The sequence below is a fragment of the Cololabis saira genome, chromosome 2, assembly GCF_033807715.1.
Source record: "Cololabis saira isolate AMF1-May2022 chromosome 2, fColSai1.1, whole genome shotgun sequence".
Taxonomy (NCBI): domain Eukaryota; kingdom Metazoa; phylum Chordata; class Actinopteri; order Beloniformes; family Belonidae; genus Cololabis; species Cololabis saira.
The window spans coordinates 13,313,922-13,336,102 of NC_084588.1; the positions used below are offsets into that span (position 1 = coordinate 13,313,922).

Sequence of the window (22,181 nt, forward strand, 5' to 3'; positions counted from 1 at the left end):
TGTCGCGTCTTGTGAAAGATGAATGATATGTATTTTGATCTACCTTTGCACACACAAGACAAGGCCAAGAAAACCTACTAACATTTGTGAGTGAAGAAAGGTGGATTTGAACCTTTTCAGTCTGTTGTACATTTATTCCCTTGTAATTGATCAAGACTCCATCAGAAATACATCTATGTTTTAGTACGAGGAGTTTTCTTACCTGCCTGGTAGTTTATCTCTTCACTGCAGCCGTCATCGACAGAAACCTTCTCGTACTTGCCGTGACCCGTCACCACATATTTATATTTTTTAGCGGCGTTCTCCTAAAGTTCAGTTGAAAAAGTACATTAGAAACATGTTTGCAAGAATTCATATTTTCTGTCAAGTCAAACATCAGACATCCAGAGAAACATCCTGCAGCATGTATGACATGAGCAGATACTTGATATTCACGTCTTCTTTTTTTGTGGTAAATGACTGTTAATCTATCTTTGAAGCTACATCATTTTAAGGATCAAATGATTTTAATTTTATTACATTTTTATTTATATTTAAAGTAGGGTAATGGATATTTGAATACCTACTGTACACCGGTCTACAGCAGAAAAGTGGAAAAGGTCTTTAAAAATGACTATGATTTCAGGGCTAAAAAAATACTACAGTGTTTGGCTTTAAAAGCTGCGACACCATTACATATTAAGTGAAGTAAAACTGTCACAAAATGCATGTTTTCTACTTTTCACATCAACTAAAACGCTCATCAAGGGGTAGAAGTGAGTGGTTGGTGGTGTGTGAGTTCAAGCCTGGTCAAGCTCAGCCTTTTCATCTTCTGTGTTACAGTCACTGGTCAGGTTTAGATGTTAATAATATACAGTCAGTTTCAGAAATAGCATGGATGTGGTCTACAATCGTTTCACATCATTGCTTCCCTGCACACACCAAGGCAAAAAGCAAACTAAGACCACTCCATTTCTCAATTTCCGAGCTTTTAGTGTGACAATGTGACACTACTGCTTTTTTGCACTGTAGACAGAGATTCAACATTCTGGAGTAAGACAGGGCTGCAAAAGAAAATACAATTTACAGGAAAAGTTCAAGCCTTAGGTACAACTTCAGGTATTTGGTTAAACTTTTGAATTCAGAGGGAAGTTTCCTCGAGCACAACCCTGCAGCTCAGCAGTCTCAGTTTTTGCAGACGAAGCTCATAAAGCTCATGCATACCTTCCCCTCTCCTGCCAAAGATAATGTGTCACCTAGGCTCTCCCATAAATTTTTCTTATTCAAAACCCCACCAGGTCTTATTTCCTGGAAATGAAGAAAAGAGAAAAAGATAGAGGGGGAATCATGTTCAGTCATCTTTGCCTGGATGGCCTGGATGTGGAACACTTTATGGCTATCAAACCTCCCCTGACTACGTTGTGTGTTATTTTCTCCTGATGGAGATCAATGAAATTTCAGAAAGAACAAGGATAACTGTAAACAAAGGTGGGATAAGTTTCAAATGACCAATCAATTAGCATTTTAGCTGCAGCTGACTGAAGATGTCAATTGTGGACAGCCAAAGCACAAGCTTTGAGTCTCAAGGTTTCAGCACCTTTGCCACCACTCCTCTTATTTATGGAGCTGACCAGCACTGACTGAACCAAAGGAAAATATACAAATAAAGGAAGATAGAGTGCTTGTGTCCCAGACTTACCGCTGGTTTGGATGGTGAGCTGCACCTGCTTTCGTCTTCACCACCTTTCACCCACTGGTTGATGAGATCAGCAACGCCCACTTTTATACCATCAGCATCCTAAGACACAAGCACATCCATGTAAGTTTCATCTGTGTTAGTACCACAGAGCCCAAAGATAAGTCCTAACGTAACTTTACAACTGCTTCTCAGAGGCCTTTTCTACAAAATATGCCTCATATAATGGGCAACAATGATGCACAAAATGTTCACATAGCATCAGAAAACACTCCCCAGCTTCTGTCTGTTACGCATAAAAAAGCTTTTTTGATTGTTCAGAAACTATTTTATATTTCAGTCAATTAGACTTAATGAAAAAAAAAATCATGGCCACACTCTAACTCTGAGCTGTTTCAGGGTTTTCATGCAGCCTTTGCTGACTGTTTATGAACCTCTCACAAATCTGCGAATGTTCAGACAAGACAAAGGTAAGTTGCAGGTCAGGAGCTGCAGTTGCTTGAACCAAAACCTCTTTCTCCTGCGGCCCTACGGATCGTTCAGGGTCATAAACACCAGTGGAAATGTCATTTGTAGGTAAGCTTCCAGCCTGGTGGACATCAAACACTAAAAAGTAGTTGATGAGTTCTGATAGAGGTAAGTCTTTTCTTTCCAACCTTGGATGGCGTGACTGACGTGACGTTTTGGTTCCAGGCTTCTCCGGCTTCAAACAGGTTCTTCTTAGATGCGACTGGCTCAGCGGGACTCGTCACGTCTGTCAGGCCCTGAGAGACTGATCTTCCTTCCTTCGAGGAGACCTGTTGTTGAGAAAAGTCAGATGAGATTCAGGTTTAAATATCAAAACAATTACAATTAGTTTTTAGTTGACTGGCGATGAAAAGAAATACTAAACAAGAAATACTGTGAAAGGCCATCCTGTCCCCCATATTTAAATCATGAAAATAATGTCACATTACAAGAATAAAGTGTCAAATTTACAAATAAATGCAGAGTTTATCCTCTTAATGTATCCACTTTTTTTCTCACACAATTTTGACTTTATTGTTGTCATTTTATTTTGTGTTTCTATGTTCAACTAAGACTCTATTTTCATTATATGATAGCTTATTTTCTATTTCATTCTTGAAAGCTTCTGATTTCTTTGCCTTAAGGTGGCAGTAAAACTCCATTGTAGATACTTGCTTCACACTCAACAAAAAGAAAAAATAAAGCGCTTGAATTTAGTTCTTTACAATGAGCCTACTAGAAAACAAAAAATATATCTCCGCAAGTTGTGATTTTTGTTGAAAAAGTGTCAGACTGATCTGTGAAAATACTGAGTTTTTACAAGGCTGAAAAATATCCTTTTTTTTACGTCAAATCCATGCCAAATGCCAGAAAATAAATAAAATATTGCCTTAAATCTTGAAAGATTAGATACCATTTCATTTATTATCACTGTACACGTGATTAAACAAAATAGACGCTTATGCGAGGTGCACTAAAAGAGTTAAACGTTTGAGGAACAGGAGGAACTTGAGCCCGTTTTTAAGAAGAAGTGTGATTTCTTCGCGCCGTATCATCTACTGAGGTCTACAGCTGATGGAACGCACAATGACGTGCTAGGAAACCGTAGCAGAAACTACGTTTGTGTACAGGAGAAGGAGATGCACACTATAGTTGTATATGTAGGGAAAACATATGACACTGAGTATTCAGGAAGGATGTTTTTTTCACAGACAATGATGTTTTTCAGACATTGTGATCTGTACTGACAGTAGAGACCAAGTGGAAGGAACCCTGGGGAGGTGGAGATATAGTGCTAGAGAGGAAAGAAAAATCAGTTGAAACAAGAGAGCGTAGGTGCGTAAACGAAAAGGAAGCAGACAGAACGGCGAGGACGCAAGGGGTAGAGGTGAAGATGCTGCAGGAGTGTACGTACTTCACAGTGCCAAGCAACGGGGGTTTGGAAAAAAGACAAAGAACAGAGTGGAGGCAGGGTGAAGTGGGTGGACAAGAGTCTGGAGATATACGAGATAGAAAGGTAGGAGTGAGAATAAAAAGGAAGGGTTTACTAGATGATGTGCAGACCGGCTCTTCTCTACGGCTCGGACAGGCAGCACTGACCATGAGACAGGAAACAGAGCTGGAGGTGGCAGAGGTGAAGATATTTTATCTGAGATGGAGACAGAAAGGATTAAGTACAGAAAGGATTAAGAACCAGCACATCGAAGGAGCAGCCAAGGTTAGGTTGACTGAGGTGGTTGGGACACAGTTTATACATTGGTGGAGATGGAGCTGCCAGGCGGAAGACAAAGAGGATGACCAAACAGGGTGCGGCGAAAGAAGACATGGAGTTGGTTGGTGACGTGGTAGAAAACACGATCTGCTGTGGCGACCACCATCAGAAAAACTATAAGAAGAAGAAACTCTGACTGAGACCGAACAAGAAAACAGTCAGGCTGCCAGCCCAAGAGGAAAGGACTGGTTTTACCTCGAGAGCATGTGCGTACTGTTCCAGCTTTTTGTCGATCTTAGAGACGGGAACAGGTGGCACCGTCTTCTTGATGCTGCCAACACTTCAGGACAAAGCATGCATGAGCTGATTATTCGTGGTGTGTTTCACTTTTGCTTCACCCTCTAGTCACCAGTGTCAAAGGCTGGTTTATTCTTGTGTGTGTTGTGTTGCTCTGACTCACCTTCTCCTCAGGGACTCAGTTCTCTCTGTAATCTGGTGAAAAGAATATGCAATCATCTGTCAAAAACTCACTCAAAGTTTTCAAAATGACTTTTTACTCTGATTTGTGTTAAACCTTTTATGTCCATCTCATTTTGTAAAACTACCAAATCCAAATTGCAAAAGAAGAAGTATTTAAATTAGTGTTAGAGATTTAGATTGCTTTCTCTTTAACAGAACATTGTTTTTGGCAGAGGATCTGCGCTGGAGCGTAAAAACTGTAAACGATTCCACGGAGCGTTTATCCAAGTATGCAGAGTTTCTGTTTTTTTATGACTTGTGCATTTTTGTGTCGTGCAGCTGGAGTTTATATCATAGATGTAAATGCTTTTTGCATTACATTCAGGGCCTGATTTACTAAAGGTTTGCGTGTGTAAAAACGTGTGCAAACTTGACAGCACCCGCAAACCAAAGTGCCAGCTGATCTACTAACAGCGTGCAAAGAGGACTGCGCCTCTCAAATGCGCAAAATAGCACACGCAATTCATTTAGTACTTTTGCCCTGATGAATAATCAATATGGGGCGTACCCGCCAGAAATCGCTAAATACTGGGAGGGGAAGATGCAAATAGGGTAATTTACCACACGCAATGAGATTTACCAAGCCTGAAAGTAATTGCGCGTATTGTGATTGCGTCTGTATTTAATACGTTTGAAAGGAAGGTGCTAATCTGCTGCTGCTGTTATTGTGGCAAGGAGGCGACATCCAAAATCAAAGAATACGCAGAGAGAGAGTCTTTATTCTGCTGCATGCTATTTTAAAAATGGTTGCACAAGTTTTATTAAAGGCCACTTTTTCTTTAGTTCTTCGCTTTATATCTTGCCACCTTCTTTTAATGTGCCCCCCTCCACTCGCCCACAAGCAGGCCAAGCCTTTGTGCCAAACTTTGTATTTTATTGATTACTTATCTTATTGAACGTGAAATCATCCTTCGTAAATTACATTTAATTAAAACCCGTGCTTATTAATCACAAAACACAGGTTAAACATCATGACCAAATCCGCTCCGACCCGCTGTGTCAGTATCAGCGCAGAGACTGCAGCTTCGCCTGAATTATGGTTCCACGTTAAATCGACGGCGTAGGGTCGCGGTGCGGTGTGCGTCGCCGCGTACCCTACGCCGTCGGTTCTGCGTTGGTGTGACGCGGAACCATAAATCAGCCAATCAGGGAGCAAGGGGTTGGGGGAGCTGGGCTGATGTTGATCCGCGGACAAAACTTGTTAAGGAGCATCAAACTCACTCTTATCTACACGGAAATAACGCTAAAATATAAAGAAGGCGTCCCAAAGTGTGATCTATGGTGAAATAGGAAAATTAAGATGTGCAACTCTTCTAAAGGTGAGACATGCATTTAATTGACTTCATGGCGCCAGCCTTGGCGTTTATTATTACGCAAAGTGGAATGTTTGGGTCTGTCTAATTTCGTCAAATTAAATTTGGAGATTCACCGTTCACATTTTTATGTGTATGCGTTGTATGAGAGAGAGATGGAGAGGGCGAGGGAGGGAGGGAGAGACGTGGCCTGTACGTCTTTGTTTTTTGTTTTTTTGCAGTTTGGGTGCACAACACACTTGTGTGTGTGTGTGTGTATTAAAAAGAGATTTTGCAGTATGTTGTGTAATTGAAACTGGTTTGCTGTGATCGTTGATGGCAAACTCATATTAAGCATTTACATCGCTGGTTATTATGTGCCTCCCAATTAGATCTGTTCTGCCGCCGACTCTGTTTTAACCTCATCTGCCGTTCTTTTTGTCTTATAACTGCATTTATTCTATCGCAGATTTTCTCCGATATTGCGTTTCTTTTGGTAATGTTTAAATGTCTTTGCTGTAGTTCATGAATGTGTTTATTTGCCTCTTCCACTAATATTTCTAACTCCACCGCGTCAAATTTCATTTTGCGCTTGCGACTATATCCTGCTTTCCATCCAGACTCTCCATGGCGCAAAGTTTGCGCCGCAAACCGTAAGACGCGCAACACCTCATTTAAATACTGAAGTTTGCACCTGTTATCAATTGCGCACGCAATCTTAGTTGATCACCCGCAAAACACACAACAACAGCACGTGCAAACTTTTTCAGTGCACACGCAATTTAGTACTCTTTATTTAGGATCTTAGTAAATCGGGCCCTCAGTGTTCTCCGAGAAACTTTTAGAAAATGAACATTATGTGCAAAAATATAGAATATGAAATGTCTATTCAAACTTTCACACTTTTCACAACAAAAATAGCAAAGGTAAAACTCAGTATTCTGGTACGTAAACATCTCACCTATATCTCCTTAATCGTACGATGAAAACATGGAAGCATTCTTAATATTTGAAGGACAGAATTCACGGTATAGACTTTTGAACCTTTAAATTCAAAGGAAACAGGCGTATTGCTGCGGAGACTGGGGTTCAGACCCGCGGACCCCTTGTGGGGGATCAAATCAGCAGTTGCAAGTTTCATTTCTTTCTGACGCAGCTGCTGGAAGACTCAGAAGGTTCTCTTGGCTCCGAATGACCTAACGCGATGAAAAAGAAGAGAGGCGAAGGGTGACCTTTGACCCTGACTGTCTGTGCGGCAGAACTCACCGTGCATTTTCCGTCTGGTGAGACGCGACTGTTCACCTCGTCCTGCAAAGAGACAGACAGCTGATTACTCCAAAGACTGGTTACTCTGCCGCAGAATGAATAAAAAATTAAATTATTGAGATCGTAAAAGTTTGTTGTTTTTACATCTACCAAGAAGGTTGTATAATTGGCATATTTTGTCCGTTTATTAGCCTCTAAATCACTCTAAATTGGTACAGGGTTGGAACATTGGCAAAGCAGGGACCAATTAAATGTGGGCGTGGATCAATGTAACATTTTTTTTGTTTTCTTAATACATTGTAGGATTAGCTTTTTGTTCTTGAGCGTTCCTGTTTTGGATACTTTTATAGTGGAGCAGCAGCTGAAAGCAGTGCCAGAGTGATTACCTCAGTAGAGGCTAAATAAAACCATCCAAAACCAGAACCAGGTATGGATCACAATCAATACTCACAGCTAATCACTTCTAACCTTCTGAGGAATCATACAAGAGGTGTAAATAATTCCTCTTCTTCCAGTTTCTAAATCGTTTTAAACATTACAATGTGTTAAACTGTGCACAAAAGGTGCTCCATTTCACACTTGGATTGTTATGCAGTGAAGTTTGACGAGCTGAATTTTATAACAAGTGTTTGTGAGCAGCACGGTGGCTTGTGTGGTGTCTCTAAACTGCCCATAGGAGGGTGTTTGGCTGTTTATCTTTATGTGGCCCTGCGATGGACTGGAGACCTGCTCAGGGTGTACTCCTGACCCTGAACAGGAATAACCAGGGAATAGATAATGGATGGATGGACAAGTACCTGTTAGTTCTAGACAAAGTACAACAAGCTGGCATCACAGTTTATCCGGCCATCCATCCAAGGTCTTATCACAATCCACTTGAGTGCAAAGAATCAGACTGGTTCTGCTGGAAAGACTTTGTTTTCCAGGGAGAAGTACCAAAGGATGCAAAAGAAACTGCATCTAGACCAGGGGTCGGTAACCCAAAATGTTGAAAGAGCCATATCAGACCAAAAACACAAAAAACAAATGTCTGGAGCCGCAAAAAATGAAAAGTCTTGTATAAGCCTTAGAATGAAGACAACACATGCTGCATGTTTCTATATTAGTTATAACTGGGGGAAGATTTTTTCTTTTTCATTATGCACTTCGAGAAAAAAGTCGAAATGTTGAGAAAAAAGTCAAAATGTCGAGGAAATAGTAAAGATTTCGTGAAAAAAGTTGAAATGTTCAGAAAAAGTTGAAATGTTGAGAAAAAAGTTGAAATGTCGAGGAAATAGTAAAAATTTCGTGAAAAAAGTTGAAATGTTCAGAAAAAGTTGAAAAGTTGAGAAAAAAGTTGAAATGTCGAGGAAATAGTAAAAATTTCGTGAAAAAAGTTGAAATGTTGAGAAAAAAGTCAAAATTTCGAGAAAAAAGTCGAAATGTCGAGATTAAAAAGGAAAGGAAAAAGGAAAAAAATAAAAAAAAGGAAAAAAATAAGAAAAAAGGAAAAAAAGAGAAAAAAAGAGAAAAGAAGAAAGAAAGGAAAAAAAGGTCAAACATTTTTGAAGAAGCTCCAGGGAGCCACTAGGGCTCTGGAGCCGCGGGTTGACGACTCCTGATCTAGATGCTATTACAGACAACAAATCAGAGAAATGAGGCATGTGAAGTGGGGGCAAAGCGAACACCAAAGTATTGAGAAACAGCCTCCGAGATGGCGTGTAGGAGCAGGAACGCTGGTGTATGACTGTTGTTTGACGTTATAAGCAGTTCTGCACCCATGAATGAGTTATTACATAAAACATGCCCCTGCCAAGTCGCGAATGGTTTGGTATGTTCTGTACCGGTGGGAATGGCTGTGAGTAGGAGGGATACCAGGTCCATTTCACAGGAAAAAGGATATGGCTGGTAACAACACAGTCACGTCCTGACCAAAATCTGTTTTCAGCAACTATTTTTCAGTGCACAAGAAAGCAGTCTGGTCTCTTAAAACAAACTAAAAAGCAACAGGGTGTACGCTCACTGAGCACTTTATTTGGAGCCATCTCGTGACTCTCGTATCTGGCCTCTCGGCACTCGCAGACAGCCTCAGTCAACATGGATACCACGGGACTAAGAAAAACCTCCTCTGAGGTTCTGCTGCATGTTTACATGATTAATCACACTCATCTGTAAACTTGTCAACTGCACACTGGTGCTGTAAATCTCCCTTTTGAACACATCCAGAACGTGCTGTAGCGGGTTCAGATGTGTGACCGAGAGGCCCCCGAGGCCCCCCGGACTCACTGAAACCAGCTGGAGGTAACGTTGTGACGTAATGTGATATCGTGCTAGAGGTGGCATTTGAGGATAATAAACTGGGCTGATAAATGGGTTCACGTGGTCAGCAGCGATGCTCGAACAGACGGCCACATTCACAGCGTGACTGATGCGCTGACGGGCCCTCGGTGCACCGGTGTAACATGCTCCACCAGCTGCAGTCTGGGCCGCCGTCTCACGGCAGAGCTTTGGGCTTTGGGTTGAATTCAGTAAGCTATAGCGTGGCGATTTCTGACACGCTTTACAACTCGGGTAAGAGAGTCAAAGTGTAAAAGCTTTCTGGGATATCTATGTGTGTAACTAAATGTTCCATCCCATAATACCATTGCATACATTACAGTTTAGGAAAGAAAAAGAGGTAGAATTGTTCCTAACAAGGTGCTCAATGAGGGAGTCGAGCTGAGCACAACTTTTACGATGAGCTTGCACAATAAAGTCACAATAAAGCAATTAAACTGCCGATGTTTTCACACTTGACTTTACAGCCAAAGTACCAATTAGTCCCGGTAATCTCTGCTGTTCACACTTTTGTTGTTTTTCATTCAGCTAAAGTAAATATCTGGTAAAAGACGTCTGAATAAGTGTATCCTCCTTAAGTTTTAAAGGAGCCGTCTGTAAGAAATGGCCAAAACTGGTACTGCAGTCACTTTCAAAATACTGTTGAGCGGCGTGTACCCTCCCCCTCCTCCCCCCGACCAGAGGTTGCCAGGTAGGCTGCAGAATGCAGCAGGAACGTAGGCTGCCATGGCTGCGATAATTAGAGCCGAGCTGGCAACCCGGATGCCGAAACAATACTGACTTGGTGATTGGGAGATAGGTGGAGGGTGGAGCTTCAGAAACAATACTGACTTGGTGATTGGGAGACAGGTGGAGGGTGGAGCTTCAGAAACAATACTGACTTGGTGATTGGGAGATAGGTGGAGGGTGGAGCTTCAGAAACAATACTGACTTGGTGATTGGGAGATAGGTGGAGGGTGGAGCTTCAGAAACAATACTGACTTGGTGATTGGGAGATAGGTGGAGGGTGGAGCTTCAGAAACAATACTGACTTGGTGATTGGGAGATAGGTGGAGGGTGGAGCTTCAGAAACAATACTGACTTGGTGATTGGGAGATAGGTGGAGGGTGGAGCTTCAGAAACAATACTGACTTGGTGATTGGGAGATAGGTGGAGGGTGGAGCTTCAGGCCAAAACAAAAAATGACAACATAAACATCAGTTGAGGGCTGCAACTCCTCTTTTTAAACTGGAATATCCTGGCTTGAGTGCTGTTGTCAGTGACATAAGTATTTGAAATGAACATGATTTTTAAATGTCTGTTGACATATCGGGGTCATTTTATGATTAGTTTTATTATTGCTCTTACATACAGCTCCTTTAAGGCTTATGGATCAGGATTTTTTGTTTTCAAAAGTCTTCCAGTCATTACTGGGTCTTACAATTACATAAAATGGCATAAAAACTGCTTCAGTCAAACAACACGAGACATACATGATCTCATTTACCAAAGAAAAACTAAGAGGAAGTGCGTGGGAAAGCTAAGAACGCCCCCATGATGCAGCGGCCTTTAGGGCCATCTTTAGCAGCAACTTGAAGTCATTATTTCTTGTGTGATGTTATTAGTATCCCACATCACTGTCGAGGGATTTCAGCCCTCTCGTCTTAACAGCAGAGTGCCTTATGTTCATCCACAGCTGTCATCATTTCAGTGCAACACCTCGACTCTTTGTATTTTCACGTACTGCGTCAGCATCGCTGGTGTGTGTGTGATCCCTGGCCTGTTTCAAGACCCCGGTCAAGCTGGAGCTATCACAGAGATGGGCTCCTATCTGACTCCAGGACACTTAGATACACAGAATAATTTGATTGACTCAATGGAGTCAATCAAATTCAGGGTGCCCAGTTTCTGCAGCTGTGTATCAGGCCCAAATCATCAAACCTCCGCCACTGTGCCTGACAGCTGGCATAAAACATCCATCCTGAAAGAGAGCGCTGGCTCGTTTTGCTGTGCATTATGGTTCAGCGTTGCCATGCAGTTCTGTACATCCAAAAGGGCACCTTTCCTTTATTCTTGTGGGGTGTTACAACTTTGGAAACCTACTATGCACTTTTCAGAGAGAAGAAGCTTTTTCCTAGCAACCCTACCCAACGAGGCATAGCCTACTTTCCCAGTCTTTTTCAACTTTTACTGTCATAAACTTTAATATTTAACAGGGCAACTGGAGAGTCTGAGTTGCAGCTCTTGGGCTTTTAGAAAGTTTCTCTGAGTCTGACCCTGGAGTGAACTTGCTGGGACAACTGCACCTGGGAAGATTGACAACTTTTCAATATGTTTTCCATTTGTGAAAAATCGTTCTCAGTGTAGAATGATGGAAATGGCCTCGTAACTCTTCCCAGACTGATGAGCACAACAACTCCTCTAAGACTTCAGAATCAGAAGTTTTCTCATTTTGTCACGCCACATAAAGAAACCCTAAGAAATCGAAGATGCTATTCTTTATGTTCATGTGACCGTATCTTCTGGCGATGGAGCTTCCAAAACAATACTGTTTGTTAAGAAATGTATAACTTCAAATAGTGCCAGTTGGTCCCGCGTTGTAAAAGAAGATATGTTGCAAGGATACACTGCATCTGATGCTTCTTCTGAACTGCAGTGAAAAAACACCGTTCCTGAATCTAGAAGAACGAGGGAATTGGAGTACTGTCCATTTGGACGTCTTTGTCCCGCATTGTGTTCACGTTTTAGTTGAACTGCACCCGATTTAGTTTGGAAATAGATTGAAACCCACTTCTTCAGGGAGTCTCGTGAGCGTCAGAGCTCATTTTGACCAAACTAAACCTGTCACGTGTGAAAACATCCTAAAAACACAATTCTGACATGCAGTATAGTTGAATTAGTACTTACTGGGTAGAACTGTATGAGGAGTTTCTGGAAGAACAACAAGGAGCATAAAAAAGACAAAAAAAGGTTAAGCATTTTGAAATGACATGTCACACGACGTTATCATCAGCGAGGCATCGCAGCAGGACACGATACCCCTTCAGAATGTAACCAAACGAGCGCTGGACGCAGCACTGTGCAGGAGACCTCGTAAAAACCAGTAAAACCTTTCTGCAGACGGCTTTTTTATGAGTTACCTTGAATGTGGGGCTCATGGGGCCGTAGCAGTTTAACGACTCCTCGCCTTCACTGCTGCTGCAGAGAGACCCTGCAGACCTGCTGCTCACCACCTCGCCCCTCCAGGTCCCGGCTTCCTCTGACCTCTGAGACAAAAACAACCACAAAACTTCAGACCTCACAGACATGTGTTAAGTCGTAGCTACCATTTCATCATTACAACAAATAAATGCATGATGCTTTCAGATTTGGCAGCTGGATAGAACGCCGACGCAGAGGCCGGTGAGCGGGAATCTCGCCCTCGTGTCGCGTCAGAGCTTTACACCTTTCTCATGTGGGTTTCTCCATGCTATCTTGTGGCACGGGACTAATGAATAGCTGGCAACGCTGTGGTGCTAAAAACTGGAATTTGTTACAGTGTCTTACGTCATCGCTGCCTTCTTCACGCTACATTTCATTTCTTCTCCCACTGGGCCAAAATAGCATTTTTTTTTTACTTTATTACTTTCAGAGTTGAAGCCAAATTCTGTAAAGTATGACTTTTATAATGAGCCTGCATCTGCTCGAGTCTTTTATGAAACACAAGAGAAATGGGGCGGCGTTCTGGAGTCGAGTCAGGGGATCATATGATGAAGTTAAAGCCTAAAATCCTTCTTCTTTTCCCCCTGCATTGTAAAAGATCTGGACTAAACTTCAAATGTACATTTCAGATGCTCGTAAAGAAAAAAAAGAGGCATTTTTCACTCACAAAGTGGTCATTTTTGCATGTAAAGACTTTTTAAGTGTGAAAATCACATGTAACAGCAGATATAGGGAGATCATTATCAGAGTAAATCATGGGTTAGCAGCACAATGGACATGTTTTAAAATTAAAGGAGCTTCAGGCAGGATTTATGAAAAAAATCCGTAAACGTTTTAAGTTTTCTAGTAATAAGGTCAGATGAAGCGTTCCAAACCAGAACGAATGAGCCCTCTAGCGCAGTGGTCCTCAACCTCTTTTCAGTGATGTGCCCCCTGTGAAATATTTTTTCAGCCAAGTACCCCCTAACCAGCGCAAAGCACTTTTGGTTGTAAAAAAAATACCTAAAATAGAGCACTGTGCCATCAGCAACTGATTTATTAAACATAAAAATATTGCTGCTATGCTTCAACCACGACTCCATCGTTGGTCCAAGTGATTGACAGGTGAAGCCAGGTGATTGACAGGTTAGGTGGAAACATCCTGGTGTGGGGGATACTCTGGGGTTTTAGGATAATAAGTTGAATAGCCTACTCCTGAAGATAAAATTCATTTTATGAATTTAGACTTATATTTTCCTCAATTATTTATGAAATATTTATTTTTAAAGGATTTTTGCATGGATGCTACTTTTTTAAATATAGGCCCTATGTATATTTTAAAATCTCACGTACCCCCTGGAGTACCTTCACGTACCCCCAGGGGTACGTGTACCCCCATTTGAGAACCACTGCTCTAGTGTATCTCTCCGTTGCCTTGAACAGGCTGTGTGCTGCAAAATGTGCTGCAGTGCTGGGGCCGAGTTTCCCGCGCTGTCCTGCGGATGTGACGTCAAATGACGCTGCATGCACGTTCTCCCCGTTCTCCCGTGCCAGCTTCACTGTTGGCTGCAGTACCCCCGACGGCCGTCGTGGCAAAGGGTGGCGCTAGAGAGTCTCATTTCTTAAAAGGAGCCTCATGCTCCTTTAAAGCATGGATGAAGAAGCAGATACTGTGGAAGCCTGTTTTGTTTGTTTTATTTTGTGTTATCAGAGTTATAATAACTGTGATAACTTTACTCCTGTGGGAGTAAATTTATGCCACGTGTAAACAGACTGGAAGAGTTTAAGAAACAACCTGCCACAATCATCCTCAAACAGTTATTATAATCTGGAAAACAGTGTTCAACAAAGGGTCATAAGGACCGAGGTTTTAGATGACAAACACGCCACCATGCAGCAAATGTTCTGATGAGAATAAAGGGGGAACTTTGGTTTCTTTGACTGCCTGTAAATGTATAAGATGAAATTCTCCTCACGGCTGTTCGAGCCCTTCCAGACTAAGCTCACGGTGTCTTGAAGACTGAGTTTGAGTGGACTTCTGTTCTTAGTTCTTCAAGATGTTTCAGCTCTCATCAGAAAGGCATCTTTAGTTCTCCTGACTCGTGACGGTTTCAGGTTCAAAATCAGAATCAGAATCAGAATCAGGTTTATTGGCCCCGTCAGGTCAAACCAGACTCACCCCTCACTGTACAGTAATAGACACAAGCTGGAGGGTTGGAACATTAACTCCTGTGGGTGTTTGGGCCTTTTGTAAACCAGTGTTGTTTACGACATGTGAGATATTTTGGTCACCCTAAATTAAGCGCGAATGGCTTTCAAAGCGCCTGGAGATGGGAACTGGGGCTGTATTGTCAGTGGTGGTTAGATGATACATGATGACCTCACTGCTCCATGTTATCCTAATAGAAGACTTGGCTCTCACGCTGCAGAGCTGACGTGGTTTCACACTACGTGACTTTCAGAGCTGGCACATTGCTGGGCTGCTCAGATTGCACAACTCGCTGGTTTGTAATCAGGCGTCTTGAGTTTATTGATTGATTGGTCACATACTGTGCTACACAATCTAACTGTGACTCGGTCGCTAGCAAATCACACTCAAACGCAACACATTATGCATCTCCCCCTTTCTTCCAATGCCTTTCTCTCTCAGGATGTTCCCAGGATTCAAATATTTGGATTGTTTGCTATCCATCAACCATCAGCAAAGGCTCGGTACCTCGCTGACGTACAGTCCTGTGACTGACATATTACGCATAAAACTGAAGTTTGAAAAAGCCCTGGAAAATGTGCACACGCAGGCAGGAGAATGACATGTACAGTGGACCACAGAGGCAGGCCTACCGTCATCAGGCTGCTCACCAGCTCACCCTTAGTACACACGATCCAGGCAGCTTCTTCGTCAGGTTTAAAACGTGTTTATAAAGCTTATAGTTAGAGCTGCCTCAGCTGACCCTGAGCCATCTCTTTCGTTCACTGCGATAGGCCTAGACTACTCAGGGACCTCCCATAATGCACTTGCCAGTGTCTTCAGTTGGCTCTCATTACTCTCCATGTACAGTATGTTTGTGTTATTACTGTTATTAACTTTGACTTTCTCCTTGTTCCCTTTTTCTCTGCTTCAAACCTGGCACCATTTCTCTGTTGGTTTGCATGGTTTTTAGGGTGGGAAGTTCAATTGGAATTGGAGTAGCTGGTCCTCCACGTCTAATGGAGCCAGTTGAGGTGGGTCAGGCATGTCCACCTGTGATGAAGCCCCAGCGAAGGCCCAGGACACGCTAGAGGAATCATTTACCTCATCTGGCCTGAGAATATCTTATTTCCTCTGAGCGGATGGAGGTGGCCAGGGAGAGGGAGATCTGGGCCTCTCTGCTCGGCCCAGTGATTGGACCAAGAGTCTGCGCATGTTAATAGTTGGATGGATGGAAGGGTCTCGCTTTCTCTCTTTCTCATACAAATACACTTAATGACATGGAATAAATCATATCAGCCGCAGCTGTTGCACACCTCGTTTTCCATCGTCTGCTCTTCCTCCTCTGAGACCACAGGACTGTGCCTCTTCTGGACGTGAATGTCTTTCCTCTCCTCATGCATGTAGCTCACATCTCCTTCTCTGCCACTGTCCAGAGTTTGAGCTGACTCCCTCTGCAATGTTTGATGAACCTCTTCTTCTTCTTCTTCTTCTTCTTCTTCTTCTTCTTCTTCTTCTTCTTCTTCTTCTTCTTCTTCTTCTTCTTCTTCTTCTTCTTCCTCTTCTTCCTCTTCTTCCTCTTCTTTCTCCTCCTTCTTCTGCTTCTCCTCTTTCTTCTGCTTCTCCTCTTTCTTCTGCTTCTCCGGCTCTATCTCCTCGTCCATCCTGCAGGCTCCTCCACTGTGGAGATCATAAAACCAGTTAAGGGTCCTGGGAGATAAATGTTCTGAGCCAAAGCACTCATCACATATGAATGACTTGCTTTTACAAAATATCACAACAGTAATACAAGTTACAGTTGAGAGTGAGACACAAGTGCTCCACTTTTTTAAGCTTCAAACTTTAATTCCTGTAAGTTTCAGTGGGTAAAATTGAGGTTTTAACCTCTCTGCATTTGTTTTAGTTGGAGCATTGGGACGCCTTACTTGCCTAAAGACTATCCTGTACAGAAAATGTCTTACTGATCATTATCAACAGAGACCAAAAACCTTTTTATGTCTTAAAAAAGTAACTCAAACCAAACCCAGATTTGTGTATAATACAGCAGCCTCATCGCACAAAAGTGATTTAGTATTTTTGCAACATTGTTGGCACAAATATTGCAGCTAATAAACCAGCAGCAGCGGAATGAACCCTGTCAGACCTATAAAATGATGTGATACCAACAATCAGGAAAAATTACGCCATTCGCAGCATTTGGAAAGTTTTTATAGGCCCTTTATTTTTATGTAGGGTATCTGGTGATAAAAAGTCAGTGACATCATATGATGGTAATTTGTACCTATATAATTACATACAGTTATTCATGTAATAGCTGTTATGCATGTTTAAAGATATCATTCCAAACACAAAGCATCAACATCCACTAACTACAACACTGACAAAGCGCTTTGTAACTAAAGTTCAAAAGTACCTCTGTAGATCATTTCACTTTTATTTTGATTCATTTAAAACATCAGAAACATAAAACACTGAATCTTTTTCAAACCGTAAAAATATATTGCTACTATTTACTGTATACTATTGATTATAAATAATAAATGTAACTTAAATTCATACTTTTCCTCTTAGAAATGCCTTCTTAACAATGACTCTGCGATGGCTATACGAGTAGCTGAAAAGAATGACAAGGCAATAAAAATGCCGGGTGAAAGTTACAGCAGCTTGCAGTCGTAAAACGCAAGAACTTTACTTTACAAGAAAATGACAAATGCAACACTGAAAGAAACGATTAAAGGCCCAATTAAAGACAGAGTCGGATTCAAAACAAAACAACAACACAGAATCAAAGACCTCTGCTGCCTAAAACAACACGCCGTGTCCATGCATACAAGGATTTCTACTCTAGATATTCAATACTGGAGATAATAAGTTATCCACAGTCACTTTAATTTCATACCTGCTACCCATCTTTGCCTTTGGGAGGCTCTGAATCTCAAAATTGCTGATTTTATACTGTTTTTTTTTTTAATTACCGTTTTTACTTTTCAAGCCTCTTGCTGCTGGTGTCCCAACTTTTCTGGCTTCATCGTTGCCATGATGTTTAAAATGAGTAAAAGCTGAATATGTGAAATTGGTAAACAATTTATTTCTTTTTTTATTGGCTGTAATGAAGATGTAATTCTAATGTAATTAAAGCTGCAAGCAGCGATGAACGGGCCCTCGCACCCTTGTGCACGTTCAGGCGTGCTGCAGTGGTATGTATGATTTGCATGTTGATTCTTCAGGCCTGGACATTTAGCGGATGACACCAGCCACAATCAAACCATTCAAAAGTTATGGCAGAAAGTAGGAACTATCAGATATCGACGAATCAGATGAAGGGGCGGGGCTAATTAGCACCAATTATGTTCAAGGACTCAAAACCGAGTCTGATGACACCACCCACGACTCTTTATGTCAAACCATTCAAAAGTTATGGCAGAAAGTAGGAACTATCAAATATGGACCAATCAGATGAAGGGGGGGCGCGCTTTTCGGAGTCTATCGTCGCTACGGTAACGCTTTTAACTGAGAAAAGTAATGTGCATCGTCGCAGGATGGAGACGCACATTTTGATGTATAACACACCTGGGTGCACGTTACGGTTCGGGCTGTATAAACGGCCGAAGACATGGCAGAAATTGCGGCAAAATTACACGATTAATTCAAAATGGCCGACTTCCTATTCGGTTTCGGCCATGGCGCCCAAGAGACTTTTCTTTAAGTTGCGACATGATACATGTGTGTACCGATTTCCGTGCATGTACGTCAAACCGTATTGTGGGGCTTGAGGCACAAAGTTTTCTAGGGGGCGCTGTTGAGCCATTTTGCCACGCCCAATAATGCAAACCATTAAATAACATTTTTTTTTCGCCAGGCCTGGCTTGCGTACAAAATTTGGTGACTTTTGGGGCACGTTTGGGGCAAAAAGGCCCTCCTTTCGTCGGAAAAATAAATAAAGAAGAAAAAAAAAAACTCCTACAGATACAATAGGCCTTCGCACTGTAAGTGCTTGGGCCCTAATAATAATTATTTGGTGTCTAAAATGTTCCTTTTTTCCCCAGAGTCTTTATATTAGGTAGCTTGTGGTTGTCCTACAGTTAGGACAGAGAATAGGTGGTCTACCTACCGGGGCCTCATCGTCCCCGCCGCCAAGTACGATGTCCTTTCTGGGGGTTGACCTGCAGCGTGCTGCGGCCTGGAGTCCTGGGACAGGAACACTGAGGAGCTGTAGGACGTCCTGAAGGCATGTTTTCTGAGGGACGTCTGGAATCAACCAGAGGAAAAAGGAGAAACATGAAAATACAGAAATGGGCATTAGCTGTACTGATGGTAAAACTTACAGCTACATAAAACAGAAAATCCCCTAAGGCAACTGATTCTACCCACTACGCTGCAGCGATCCACGTATTCCACGTGGAAATGCAGAAGCATTTATTGCTGGCCACCAATCTGGGAGTGGTTATGACACCATTTTCATCATACTTCTACATTTTTGTTAATTTTATTTATTGCTTTTTCCAGAAAAATACAGGGGGTTGTGTAATATGCCATGTTTTACATCTAAGGTGAGTTTACTTCATTTTAAGACCTGCCAAGGACCAGACATGTTTATTTATCTATTTACTTACTCGTGAAAGCTTCAAATGGAGAGAGGACATACTTTTTTTTCACAAGACCAGACTCTGCAGATCCTTCCAGAACTGGTTTAAAAGTAGCTGCAGAGATTTGGCTTTTATTCTTCAAGATTAGTGCACATAACTGAACATTTAAAACATTTCTGCTGTTTATCAGAACTATCTCTAGTAATTGAAATACTCTGAGGATTAACATCATTATCTCCTTATATTCTGAGTTGGGCTTCAACATTTAGACTTTAGACTTTAGAGCTTCAACCATTGACTAGATAACACCCAGCCAGCAAAGATATCCAGATGTGTTTTTATTTTACAGACTTGACACACGACAATAAACATCTCAGCGCTGAAAGCAACACCTTTTCTGGCGGTTGTGTGGAAACATCCTCAGACTGGCAGCTTTGTTCTGGCTTCCCTCTGGCCTCCTCTCCATCCTCCTGTTGTTTCTCCTGTTGTTTCTCCTCCTTGGAGTCCGATGGTGCTGCAGGTCTCTGCTGCTTCACCCTGAACTCCTCCTGCGTCTGCGCCTGCGTCTGCGCCTGCGCCTGCGCCTGCGCCTGCGCCTGCGCCTCGTGCTTTTCCAACCGGTTTTCCAACCGGTGGCTCCAGTCGCTGAAGCCTTCGTCCTCCTCCATGGCCAGGCAGCGGCCGGGCTTCAGCTCTTCACCCGACCTGCCAACAGAGCAGAGACCAGTGACCCGGAGCCAAGATAGACGTTCTGGTTAGAAAACCTGGGAGGAACAACAATGACCGAAACAAGTGTTAGATGTAACTTTTTACAATAAGAACTTTGTTGCTTCCTCTGCACATGCGTATTACAACCTCGGTTCCATGAACTTTAAAAAATGTAAATCATGATATTCATGTTGTATTTACATCCTACAAAACATTTTTTTTTCATAAATAGGGTTCATTCAGTCTTTCTTTTAACAGCTGAAGCTTTTGCATCTTCCTGTAAATGGATTCCAGAAAATTAAAAAAATTCAGTGAATTTTTCCTTTATTTTCTTTTTTGCTGAAATCGTAAACGAGGCTTCTAAAGGCTGCAGACAGCCTTTAGAATCTGTTTTTAAAGGTGCTGAAAACGAGGCTGCGGGTGCTCACGGGACCTGCACCCTGAAGCTCCATGGCAACAGCAGCAGGAACCATGGAAATAACAAACAAAGAGGCACCACTGCCACCTGTTTCATATCAGCTCAGGTAACAAACTGATTCTCATCAATAGTAACGAGATACATGGACCATGTTTCACCTGAAAACGTTGAACTTTTTCTCATATCTGTTCAGCAGACTCTCAGGACTGTACTTAATACTCAAATGTTTGTACTATAAACCACCGAAAAACCAAGTTAAGTTTTGTTATGAGTTGAAAAATAATGACTTTAGAAAAAGCACATTTTTTGTAATAATACTAAACAGAAAAGCTTTGTCCAGTGACTCTTTGACTGGCTGTGCCAGTGAACTGTGCAGTGTTTGATGAGTCCTGTTGTAACTCAAATCTCTGCTCAAACAAACAAAAGCTGAAGGTGCAGCAGTTTTCTCAGCTTGTTCTCTTCTGGCCTGAATCCGTTGATGACGTACACACACAAGTATTTCCCCCACAGTCAGAACCCCACTTGATAGAAGCTGAGCAGTAAACATTAGGGACAGTTAACGTCCAGTTTATGCTCCAGATGGTTCGTCCCACCAGCTGGGTTCAACTTTATGTGAATGCATGCGAACAGAAGCCAATTAGAACATGTTTAGCCTTTTTGGTGACGTCTGATCATTATCTTGTATGAATATTGTTAATTTTTCAAAAACCCCCATCACTGTATATTCATGAAGAACAAATTATCATCAAGGACAGACGTTTGTTTGTGTAAAGAATGAGTCACCAACACTTTTTTGTGGTTTTCCAGGACAGGAAAAAACCCGGTGGACCAGAGGATCAGACGCTGTGGAGCAGTGAAAGTCAGCCGTGTGACTTCAGAACCCTGTGGCCCAGATCCATCAGGTGATAAGAGCTGAAAGATGATAAACTCCATCTGATTAAGTCAGGGGACATTTCTAAATAATTCTGAAAAGGCTGCTTTCACTCAAGAAGAAAGACTTATCAAAGAACCTGGCCGATTTAAACCCCAAACCAGAATTCTCTGATTCTTACATTCACATTTCCATCAAAAGATTTCCAGTGTGTCAAGAAAAGTGTGAGCAAACGATTGGGAAACTTTAAAAACAATTTTCCCTAAATAATAATGGGAAAGACTTTTACATTTCTACCTCCAGACTGTGCGCTATCGTTAAAGTACACAAGGAATTGGCGGGAACAGCCATGATCTCTCATCGCTCAGATGGATCTGCATCAAGAAAAGTCATTCATCAAAAGCTGGCGTGACCACATGAGCACCGGATTACTTTGGGAAACCTTTGTCAAGCCCTAAGATGTTGAGCAACACTGTTATTTTAAACTTTAATGTGGAAAAAAGAAGCCTTATATGAACTTTTTTCACAAGTGGAGCAGAGATCTCTGTGGGGGTATGGAGTTGTATTAGTCCTCCTGGTATAGATCATTTCCACCTCTGTGATTCCTGCAGAAAAATACTTTGGGATTTTAGAGTAACCTGCTGTCTCAGGACTCCATCTTTTCCAGGGAAATCCTTTTTTTTCCCCCTCAAATTGAAAAGGCATGACTGAGGAGTAGGAAGAAGGTGCGGGTGCCAGACTGGCCTGCCTGCAGTCCTGACCTGTTTATAACAGAAAATCTAAGAAAAATACAACAATCGGATAATGTTTCACACCATGAAATGGAGAAATGGGATAAAATAACAACTGAAAGGTCATATCACTCAATGCCCGAATGTATTTTAAGTGTTATGAAATGGTAAAAAACATTTTTCTTTTCCTTTTTTTGCAACATGTTACAGGCCTGGAACAGAAAAAACCCAGTG

The 22,181-nt window shown here is 41.9% G+C and overlaps 1 protein-coding gene across 2 annotated transcripts in view; it reads right to left on the reverse strand.

The window, feature by feature from the left end:
* Positions 1-22,181, reverse strand: part of LOC133458426 (lymphocyte-specific protein 1-like) — a 43,966-nt gene that overhangs the window by 10,726 nt on the left and 11,059 nt on the right. Inside the window, exons 3-14 of one of the 2 annotated variants that reach the window (XM_061738307.1) lie at positions 19,612-19,924; positions 18,745-18,881; positions 16,194-16,313; positions 15,950-16,109; positions 12,406-12,531; positions 12,173-12,196; positions 6,971-7,012; positions 4,354-4,385; positions 4,149-4,233; positions 2,332-2,472; positions 1,679-1,777; positions 203-305 (exon numbers count right to left, since the gene is read on the reverse strand). In XM_061738307.1, coding sequence (XP_061594291.1) covers positions 203-305; positions 1,679-1,777; positions 2,332-2,472; positions 4,149-4,233; positions 4,354-4,385; positions 6,971-7,012; positions 12,173-12,196; positions 12,406-12,531; positions 15,950-16,109; positions 16,194-16,313; positions 18,745-18,881; positions 19,612-19,924 — 1,382 coding nt within the window. Of the gene's footprint in view, positions 1-202; positions 306-1,678; positions 1,778-2,331; positions 2,473-4,148; positions 4,234-4,353; positions 4,386-6,970; positions 7,013-12,172; positions 12,197-12,405; positions 12,532-15,949; positions 16,314-18,744; positions 18,882-19,611; positions 19,925-22,181 lie in introns of both variants that reach the window. The other variant, XM_061738297.1, reaches the window with a different exon arrangement.